Source organism: Brienomyrus brachyistius, unplaced genomic scaffold (genome assembly GCF_023856365.1).
Source record: "Brienomyrus brachyistius isolate T26 unplaced genomic scaffold, BBRACH_0.4 scaffold227, whole genome shotgun sequence".
Classification (NCBI taxonomy): Eukaryota; Metazoa; Chordata; class Actinopteri; order Osteoglossiformes; family Mormyridae; genus Brienomyrus; species Brienomyrus brachyistius.
The window spans coordinates 113,834-125,636 of record NW_026042502.1 but is presented as its reverse complement, the minus strand read 5'-3'; the positions used below and the strand labels follow the sequence as shown (position 1 = coordinate 125,636).

General features: G+C 40.2%; 1 protein-coding gene across 1 annotated transcript; it reads right to left on the bottom strand.

Annotated features, from left to right (window-relative positions):
* Nucleotides 1-246: 246 nt before the first annotated feature.
* On the bottom strand, nt 247-10,815 carry LOC125728311 (immunoglobulin kappa light chain-like). Its single transcript, XM_049005297.1, has 2 exons — nt 10,497-10,815; nt 247-944 (listed from the first exon to the last, which is right to left on the bottom strand). Exons 1-2 carry the CDS (start codon nt 10,801-10,803, stop codon nt 607-609), a joined length of 645 nt encoding a protein of 214 aa, XP_048861254.1. The 5' UTR covers nt 10,804-10,815; the 3' UTR covers nt 247-606.
* Between the last annotated feature and the right edge of the window lie 988 nt (nt 10,816-11,803).

Sequence of the window (11,803 nt, the reverse complement as noted above, 5' to 3'; positions counted from 1 at the left end):
AAACTATCAGCAAGCCAGAGTGAAGAGGATCCAGCAGCTTCTGAAAGCCTGTAACAAAGAGATAGATTTCAGCATAATGATATAGAGACACATTTCCCATTTGCTTACATTACATTAGTTAAAGATCAAATCGATAACACATTACAGCAGTTGTTTTGTAAATAGTCCATTTTTAACATGAACTTCTAGTATTTTGTATTTTAACAATTTATATTAATATTTGAAATAATTATTAAATTAGGCTCCGGACCCCCCGCGACCCAATAGGATAAGCGGTTTGGAAAATGGATGGATGGATGGATATTAATATTTGAAATAATTATTAAATTAGGCTCCGGACCCCCCGCGACCCAATAGGATAAGCGGTTTGGAAAATGGATGGATGGATGGATAATTATTAAATTAACATCTGTGTAATTTAATTTAAGCACTTAAATTAGAAAATTCATTACATTAAAAAAAGAAATAAATGTCTTAATAGCAGAATAAGCTAAATAAAACTTTGAAGCAGATATACTCTCCACACTGGGTGCTACCATCTATATCCAGCTGTGTGCCGTTCCCAAACAGCATCTCCCCACACTGGGTGTTACCATCTATATCCAGCTATGTGCCGTTCCCAAACAGCATCTCCCCACACATGGCCACAGCGCAGTAGTAAGTCCCAGCATCGGAGAGGCTGAGGTTCCCCTTGGGGAGGCTGTAGACGCAGCTCCGTGTAGGAGATCCAGCCTCAGGGCTCTTCTCACACTCATCACTGCTGTTTCCATGGCTGTAAATGACTCCAGGAAGGGATTCTCCTGATCCATGTCTGAACCAGTAAACACTGTGTTCTCCTGCACAGCTCCCAGTCTCTATCGTACACTGCAGGCTCACAGAGTCTCCTGGCTGCAATGTGTCAGACACAGGCTGCTGTACCACAGTCCTGCTGTTGGAGTCTTTACCTGAAAAGCAAAATAGTCATGATGACAGCCCTTTGAGAATAACAATGGAAAATACAGATCCTCAAAAATTGTTCTTACAGATTTTTGGGAACTGAATCGATGTTCTTCTAGCCATCCAAGAAATCAGTAACTTCTTGGAGAACAGCTGACATTCTTCTCTCTTTTTATTGTATTACTGCTTATTAGTATATATCAGGTAACACTATACATTAACTGCACCTACATAATACCTAAATAAAAATTATATGATAATAACAAACATTATAATCATATAATGTCTTGTATTAATGTATGAAGGTAGATGAATATAATTAATTTCAATTCAAAGAAATGAAGTGTGTAAAGTGTACTTTATATTTTCATGATTTTCGTGACTTTACATTTGGTTTATGTTGCCCCTTTTCCACAGGAAGGTATTTATTGTTTTTGCATATTTAGCTCTTGATGTGTTTTGGTATTTTTGAGCATTTTGCTGTAGTACCTGCATAATTTAATTCAAGAGCCGAAGAGCTGTTTGCCCATTACTAGTTTGTCTATCTTTTAACATTAAAGAAAAAGTATACATAGTAAAAGGAATTACTTGGTTTCGTAGTTCCTCCTATTTATTTTCTTATGCACACAAAAGTAAGTTTTTCCGTTCAACCATAGCACTACAGCGAAAAGCAAAACGTCATGGCAAATACAATTATGCTTTATTCCAATACACATTGCTAATTTTTCATTATTATTACATTTATTCAGCATAATATCTTCAAAGGTTTCATGATTTAATTTGCAATCTTCTGGCCTGAAATCTTTTCCTGCTACACTGAAGACTCTCTCAGCGTGTGCAGAGAAAGCTGCAGCCAAAGGGTTGGCATCCTCTGATAAACATGGTTGGTTCAGGTATCGGTGACATTATGTGAACCTTTCATGGCAGGAATAGGGACTAGTTTGACTTTTGATGCAGGAAAAGTGTTTGGGACTGTTAGGTTGAAGAAACAGTTGTTAATCATTTCTGTATGATCAGCAATGAGTGTAAATATATATGTATACGTTATTTCTTATCTTCTAGCCACATACTCTTAGCTATTGTACTCTAAGTAGGTGGTTAACAGCTGCCTACTTAGATAAGAATCTCACTTCCCTCTCTTGCGCCCCCCATTGACTATAAATAAAGAAGACAAGGGGAACCACCCTTTGTAACACATTCTGCTGTAGTTTGCATTGCAGAGAGTGTGGGTACCCTTGCAAGTAAAACTGTAACCTGTGTGTGTCTCATAAATGTGGAGTTGGGGTGGAAACGCCGGGCGCTTTCCCCAACATAGAATTTGGTCCTTCGAGCCGGATCCGAGGAACCCCGAAGACGTCTCCAGTACGCCGAGAGAAGCGACACCGAAGTCTGTCGACAGCCACTCGAAGTCGGGTGCAAGAAAGACCTGTGATGTGAATTCGTCATCAGGCCGGTGGTTAGAACTGCGCTCGACGTCTGGTGATGTCTGAAGGACCTCGGTGACGGATCAGAGAGCACACTATACAGGTGAGAGATATGGCACCTAAGTGAGTAGGTGGCCAAGTGAGAGATACGGCACCTAAATAAGTAGGTGGCCAAGACATGCATGTGGTTGAGGTTAGCCGAAATTAACCGGGAGAGAAAGTAGGCGTTGTTGGAAATATATACAGTGTTGTATGTGGATGTGTTTTTATAGGTTTTAGATTAACCTACACGATCCACCCTAAAAGCAACAACATACTGGTGACTGAAGGATCAAGGACGGGTTTCATCCCTGAAAACTAACACCGCTGCTCTAATAGGGAGCAGTAGAAGGCCGTGTTAGTGTCCTCCTGAGGTCTCATGCCAGAGACTTGCTTTTAGGATTTTTTATTTTTTGTAGTGTATCCATTAAAAGGTAACAATGGGGAAGAATCAAAGTAAACAAATGGAACTAGAGGGAGATGAGAAGTTTATGGAAGGATATAAGCCAGGATCAGGACAAATAAGTAGTCAGAGATGGAGGAAAAAAACATGGGTTTGAAGGAAAACTCCACACTCCAGATATATTAAAATTACAGGGAAACTTAAAACTGGAGATGTTACAGACTACCAATAAGAAAGAAGGTAAAGACAGAAAAAAAGAATATGTTTTTTCTGATGCATGGTTAGAACAGAGTAAATTAAGAGATAATAAAAGACAGCAAAAAAAGGGAAATAAGGAGAAAAAATTACAGGCGACTTTAATTACACTAGATGAGGAGACGGCAACAAAATCTTCTGCCGCTCCAGTTCCCTTACTGCCCCCACAAATTCCAATGATTGCGCCTGCACCAGTTCCAGCTGTAAATAGACGACAAATAGGAGGAGGGGAATCATCTCGAATGATGACCCGAGGGTCTAACCCTTCTCTGTATCCGTTAAAGGATCTGGAGACAAGTAAAGTACGCTGGCATCCAAAAAATGACACAGAACAGGAAGACTGGGAGAATGATTTGGTGTGTCCACTCGTAGAAGTGGCAAATCCAAATCGAGGCCCAAATAATGCAGGACCCGAAACTATGTTAGTATATAGACCCTGGACCGCTGAGGATAGAACAGCGGCTTTAAAAGGAATACCCCCGGTTGAAGAAGGGGTACCCGAGTTTTGGACTGCCATCCTAGAATTACAAAGTAGTTTTCATTTGAACGGCAGGGAAATGTATAGATGTCTCAGACAGTTGTTTACCCATAAATGGGGACGTGTAGCGGGAGACTTCACAGGACATGGTAATAATGATGAAGTCTTAGCACATGACTCGCAGGAACTCATACAAGCATTACGAGACTTGCGAAACAGGGTAGAGACAGCCTTCGTAAGACGCGCAGACTATGGACGAATAGCGCAATGTAAACAAAAAGATGGAGAGGAACCTGAGGATTTTATGGATAGAATGAGAGTTGTATTTAGAGGAAACTCAGGGATCCCATTTGATGAAGAGGCAGTAGGAGTGTACCAACAACAGCTAAAACGAGCTTTTGTCGCAGGCCTAAAGCCCGAATTGCGAAAATATCTTGACAAACATTGGGTACATCAGAATACTGGTTCAGTCCAACAAGCACTATAATATGCTCAACACGCGCAGAAAGCGCAGAAACAGGAAAAGACAGACACAATATTCAGCGCCTCAGAAGTAGTAGCGCTAGTGCAAATGAATCCTCCGGGGAGGGGAGGATTCAGAGGAAGGTCAAGAGGCCGAGGAAGGGGGAGAGGTGTTTTCAGAAACAATTACAGGAATTCGTCTCAGCAAGATAACATTTGCTGGACATGCAGGAAACCTGGACACTTAGCTAGGAATTGTAGAGTAGGGAAACAACCATATAACCCAAACTCCATTGAAAACAATGATCAATGACCCCCCTCGGAGGCCCCTGTTACCGACACCATCCGAGGCAAAACAGAGGTGATTTTAAGAAAGGAAACGGAGGTCACTTTACAAGACCTTTTAGATAAGGAAATAGATTTACAAGCAGTGTGTCAGTTATTAGCAGAAAGGCAGTGGGAAACCTTGCCAAGTCGGAAGTTAGTCATAAACGGCAAAGTATATGAATGTCTGTGTGACACTGGAGCATGTAGGACTGTCCTAACCTCCAGTCCTCCCGGAGTCACATATTCTTCATCAGTCATAAATATAAAAACGGCAGGAGGTCAGACAGACAGACATCAGTTAACAAACCCAGTTGCAGTAAAAGATAAGGAAACTGGACTTGAATGTCAAGCACAGGTGTTAATAAGCCCTTCTTGTCCTGTTAACTTGTTAGGCCGAGACCTTATGGTACAAATGGGCATTAGCGTGGTTGCCACAGCCACTGGCATGAAAGCAATCGTAAATGAAGAAGCTTATGTTGTGCAAGGAACCACAACACCACAATATTACTGGTCTCTGGACCTAGGGGGAACTGCACAGACACGAGAATTATTGCGGAAAACTAGAGAAAAGCAGTCCCCTAGACAGGCCCAGTTCATGCCTGACGATGCCTTACACGTCACTATGTGGTACAAAGACACCCTTGGACCAGATTATGTCTATGACAAAACGTTTCATGCCCTCCAAGACACTTGTATTACCTTACAACATATGTATGTTAACCCCACCACTGGGTTTTCAGCAGCCTCAGTCATTTTATCTAACAAGCAACAGGCTGTATTTAGAGAGAGAACACCACACGTATCTCTTTCAAAACCACCCCAGATGCAGTGGAGAGATGTAGAGATGTTCTTACGAGATTCTATGCACAGTTACAATGACTACCAACCCGTATCTGGCTCCTGTTGGAGCTATGATGAGAAACACAATGTGTGGCGGTTTCCTTTGGGATGGAGAGTTCAAACCACTCCCACCACACACTTAAAGGACCCAACCTGACAAATTTTTTCAACCCTGGAGGAGGGATCATGTCCAGATCTAGATCGCCTCCCAGAAGGGTTGTGGTCGTCCTCCCCCACTGATGTAGGGCTGGTAAAGGGGTTTCCACCTTACAAAGTAATTGTGAAATCAGAACACCGTCCGGTAGTTAGGCAATACCCATTAAAACCTGAAGCAGAAAAAGGTATAGCCCCTGTAGTGCAAGACATGTTAGCATCAGGAATATTGTGAGAGGCTCCTGAAGCCACTTGCAACACTCCTATCTTTCCAGTCCAGAAGGGACATACAGGGAAATGGCGCATGGTGCAGGATTTAAGACCGGTTAATAACATAGTGCAACATGCAGCACCAGACGTGCCTAACCCACACTTATTGCTCAACTCATTGACTCCTGATAAAAGCTACTTCTCAGTAGTGGATCTTAGTAATGCATTTTTCTCAGTACCATTGCACCCTGATTCTCAACATTTATTTGGATTTACCTATAAAGGGAAAAAATATACATATACTAGACTCCCTCAGGGATTTTCTGAAAGTCCACATGTATATACCATGGCCCTTAGATACTCTATGAGTACCTGTGAAATACCATCACATAGTCAGGTATTACTATACGTGGATGATATCTTAATAGCAGCAGATTCAGAACAACATTGCAAAGAAACTACCCTAACTGTGCTTCAGCATTTATACAATACTGGACATAAAGCTTCTAAACAGAAGTTGCAGTATTGCAAAAAGACAGTTGTCTATTTAGGGCATAACCTTTCACAAAAAGGTCGCTCGCTGCTAGAGATAAGGAAACAAGCTATACAGGAAGCACCTAAACCACAGACTAAACAACAGATGATGTCCTTTTTAGGGCTCTGCAATTATTGTAGAGAATGGTTACCAGATTATGCTTTTCTAGTTCAACCTTTGCAAAATTTAATATACGGGAAGGAGATGACTCTAAAGGACAAAATACAATGGACTGAGGACGGAGAAAATGCTTTTACAAATTTAAAAAGAATGTTGCAAACCAATGTGACCCTTGCTCTACCAGATTATCAACAACCATTCACCCTATGTGTAGATGCTAATCAAGGTTATATGAAAGCAGTATTAACACAGCCATTCGGAGCAAAAGAGAGACCGTTAGCATTCTATTCAAAACGATTAGATGCAGTAGCAGCTGGCTTTCCACAGTGTTTACAGGCATGTGCAGCTGCTGCAGAAGCAGTAAAGGTATCAGCAGAATTGGTACTTTGTCACCCCCTCATACTTAAAGTTCCTCATTCTGTGTCTCTAATCTTGTTGCAGACACCGCTTCCATTCTTAACACATACAAGACATCTTACCTTAGTGTCACTTTTGCTCTCACAACCTAACATTGAACTTCAGCGGTGTGGCCTATTGAACCCTAGCACGCTCCTCCCCACCGCAGAGGATGGGGAGCCACATTCTTGCAAAGCAACAATAGAAGAACAAACAAAACCAAGAGCAGATATTCTGCAAACTTTTATACCAGGATCAGAAGTTGTTTATGTAGATGGCTCAGCATCAAAAAATGATATGGGAAAAAATAAAGTTGGGTATGCTGTAGTTACATCTACTGAAGTGTTAGAAGCCAATGCACTCCCTTCTACTTGTTCAGCACAAGCGGCTGAACTCTATGCTGTGATCAGGGCATGTGAACTGTTCAAGAACAAGTCACTTACTATCTACACTGATAGTCAATATGTGTTTGCAGCTGTCCATCACCATGCAAGAGTCTGGAAAAATAGAGGTTTTAGAACATCACAGGGCACATCTCTTACTCATACAAATTTGCTACTTAGATTATTAGACGTTGTGCATTTACCGACTCACTTTGCACTGTGCAAATGCAAAGCACACCAGACTGATGACTCTGCAGAAACCGCAGGAAATAGTTTTGCAGATAAAACCGCCAAAGAAGCGGCACTGAAACAACCTACCTTATCAGTGGCAGACATTCTTTTTATAGATAGCGATGTGCTATGTGATGCACAGATTCATGCTCCTAAAATAGAAGTACAAAGTTGGATCAAAAGAGGAGCAATACAACGAGAGAAAGTTTACTATATGAATGACAAGCCCATCCTACCAAAAAATTTATACAAAACAGCTGCTTTGGTGAGCCATGGAAATACTCATGTCTCAACAGGAGGGATGGTACATATCATACAACAATATTTCTATGCTATAAATTTTTCTGATTATGCAAAACAATTTTGTAGGACATGCTTAATTTGTTGTAAACACAATGCACAAGGAAACATCAGACCAAAACGTGGCCAGTTCCCCACAGCTGAGTATCCGTTTCAAGTTGTACATATGGATTTTATTGAATTATCTTGGTCACAAGGAAAGAAATACTGTCTAGTTATTATAGACACCTTTTCTAAGTGGGTAGAAATATACCCTGTAAAGCATTGTGATGCAATGACCGTTGCAAAATGTTTGGTAAGCCATTATTTCCCTACCTATGGCATACCTCATATTATAAGATCAGACAATGGGACTCATTTTGTAAATCAGACTATGTCCCTTTGCTCACAAGCATTAGGTTTTACGCTTAAGAATCATTGTGCGTATCACCCTCAGAGCGCAGGCTTAGTGGAAAGGACCAACGGCACTATTAAAACAAGGCTAAGAAAGACAGTGGAAGAGACAAAAAGGCCGTGGCCAGAATGTTTGTCTCTAGTAAAATTATGGATGAGAATAACTCCCACTCCTGCAGGATTAACACCTTTTGAAATAGTGTATGGTAGACCATTTCCCCTAGCAACTGAAATGAATGACATAGAAAAAGCAGACCGAGAAAATACGCTGGCCGATTGGATGCGTAAACTACTAACATCACAACAAAAACATAGCCCCAGTAGTCTGCCGGTAAATTCTGTTTCTACTCAACAGGATAACTTGCAGCCGGGAGATTGGGTCCTGGTCAAGGTCCTGTTGCGGAAAGATTGGAGCACACCTCGGTGGGACGGTCCTTATCAAGTCCTCCTTACAACACCAACAGCAGTAAAGATCGCAGAACGACCTTCCTGGATACACAAAAGTCACTGTAAACCCATCAAGCCCTTATCAGAGGCCTCAGCAACAGAGTAGCAGTGGAAGTCCGCTACAAAGGCACAGTAACCAATAGGGTGCTGTTGTCTCAACCCGGTGAAGAAAACAACTGAGCTGCACTCTATTTAGGATGGCCCTGATAGGGTGGGGATGTGGTAAAGTGACTCTAGGGGTCATTCTTGTTGTAGGACTTGTATGGTTGTCCTGGCTCTCACCAGCTCCATTACAGCACCTACGGCGATGGACCCATGATGACTTCCATCTACGCCCGTTGCCCGCTGACCACTCACATCCATTTATGCAAAACTACTGGTACCGATATGTACATGATACTGTAACAGCGAAAAATGTGACAAATTGCTATGTTTGTTCAGTAATGCTCACTCATAGTGAAGGACCTACGGTGTATGGCAGAGCTATGAATATCTTCTGCAGGTATAGGATATCAAAGTAATGTTTCACTTATATTTTCTTTTGTTTTTCATTTTATTTTTCTGTTGTTTTATTACTGTTATACCATGTTTGAAAATGTTTATTAATCAAGCTCTTAACGCTGCTTTTCGGACACGCAGTACAATGTTTCTCTCCCTTACCCAAACTATAGAGACAGAGCCTGTTTCCAGCGATGGCGATGAAGAAGACATATAATTCATAATGACGGCCGAGCCGAAAGCACCCGTGCAGGGCTCGGACCTGAAGAACCGGAATTAAATGTTTTCCAGGATAATGACAATGTGGTCTAAATGAAGGTTGTACCTAAAGTGCTTTTGCAACTTGTACAATGTTGATGCTTCTGATCATACTGTCATGATAAACAGGAGGGACTGTTAGGTTGAAGAAACAGTTGTTAATCATTTCTGTATGATCAGCAATGAGTGTAAATATATATGTATACGTTATTTCTTATCTTCTAGCCACATACTCTTAGCTATTGTACTCTAAGTAGGTGGTTAACAGCTGCCTACTTAGATAAGAATCTCACTTCCCTCTCTTGCGCCCCCCATTGACTATAAATAAAGAAGACAAGGGGAACCACCCTTTGTAACACATTCTGCTGTAGTTTGCATTGCAGAGAGTGTGGGTACCCTTGCAAGTAAAACTGTAACCTGTGTGTGTCTCATAAATGTGGAGTTGGGGTGGAAACGCCGGGCGCTTTCCCCAACAGGGACGTTTCTTAGGTTAGAAACTGCCGTCACTGCAGCCAACACTGACTTTTAAGGAGAGACACTCAGCTCTTCCTATGAGCAGATCCACCATGGTGCACAAAATGACAGTATAATTATTATTTTAGGTGACACTTCAAATGTTGCATTATTTCATTCTTTACAAAACGACATTTTTATAACAATGATGTATAACAATGTTAATGTGTTTATGTATAATTCATATTTAAATTAAAGTTCATATTTTAGTTAAAAGCTACACCTACAGTACGTATATGAACTTGAATTTGAATCCAAACCCTTTTTCGTTCTTCTTCTTTAAATTCAAATATAAATTTCAATGCCACAACCTGTTTTCAACCACAATTCAAATGTAATTCAGATTAACAAAATGAACTGAAATTCAAGTTCATATATGTATTCAAAATCCTGAATTTTAGGATACGTATTTGAGAATTTCATTCTCAAATCAGTTCTGAATGGTGCACATCCCTAGTTCATATGTTAAATCATGCATTTTTTTTTTCAGAGTGAATACACACTGACTGCTCAGATAAATAACGTCAAAAATAATTTTCTTTTGTTGCTTAAGATTTTTGCACAGTCCTATACTGTATATAACAACTCAAACATTTTTTTATGTTATTTGTTTTAAAGAGGCTGCAATGTGTAACATTAACATCTGTATAAAGAGAAGGTTAGGCTTTTGGCTGACAGCAAGCAAAATGCAACAAATTGTATAATAATAATAATAATAATAATGAATGATTTTTGTTTGATGTTTAGAAAAACATTTATGGAACAAAGCAGACAATAAGGTATCTTTGCTAATTTTATATTGACAAACAACTAAACTGTCAAAATTATTTTGCAGGGAATAATCTTACTGACATTATAATAAAGCAAATATGAAAATAGTTGGAATCTCATTTACCTGTGATTATGACAAAGGTTCCATTCCCGAAGGTGACCTCATGAAGAAACACAGCAGCACAATAATACACTGCAGAATCTGACGGCTCCACGTTAGAAATAGTGAGGTTAAAACTCCCCTCTGCATTCAGTAAGGAGTAACGTTTTATGCTTTTATATTCCTTGTAAAACTCACCAGGTACGTAGAGAAGTGCTTTCGCCATGGGCTGGGGCTTCCGACCAACAGCTTGCTTAAACAAAGTAACAAAAGTTGTTTCTCCTTGACAGAAGCATGTCAGGGTCACACTGTCTCCAAGCTGAACCCTCATCAGGTGACTGGGCTGAACAACATCTGTAGTCAGTGCAGTGTCTGCAAAAACAGAAAAACAAAAAAAATCATAATCAAATAAGACATATAATAGTAATCTAAATAACTATTAACTATGATGCAGATTAAATGGCCAAATTCCACTGATCACATCATACAGATAAATGAAAATATTAAAATCCCAAAATAATTTATATTATAGGGCCTTACTAATGAAAATGAGAAGACCAAAGAGTCTGAACATTTTTGTGCTTCCACTGTTTAGAATAAACTGCTCTGCTGCTAAGTGAGAGATCATGGTCGTGGTCGGGATGAAAGGGCAGGAAACAGAGAGGAAACAGAGAGACACACATCAGGCTGATCTGATTGGCTGTTCACATGGGAACTTAAGTAACAGTGAAAAAGCATTTTAATGTGCACTTACATGACGTTTATTAATTTACTCCTTAACATCCAGTTAAAATGAGAACAATTAGATAAACAGGAGCAGATACTGAGCATATAAAGTTCTTTGTACAGAGTGCTGAGATACTGTGGGAGAGCATTTGCTAATCATCTCTCTCAGACAAGCTCAGCACAGTATGAGTCTGTTATCTATCTGATATTAGACAGTCTCTCATACAGTAATAATAATTGATACTTTATTGGTCCCTGTGGAGAAATTGTCTTAACTTCTCTCTCAACTTGCTCTCTTTTTTTTAGAGTAAACAGAGTAAGTTGTCTGCGAAGGGCAGCCACCCATAGTGATGCCCAGTGAGCTGGGGGTTAAGGGCCTCGCTCAAGGACGCAGAGATGTGCTGTGGCTGGGTTTGAACCAGCGACCATCTTATTACAAGCACACAGGCATTAGATCTTCTAATCACACTTAAAAGGCAGATTAAATGTTCTTTCCACCATGCAAACAGAATGTAAATTGTAGCTTTACTGCTTAGATTTACATTCACACATTTGCATTTAAAACAAGCATTTTAAGTGATGTACATGAGAGTAAATGGTGAATC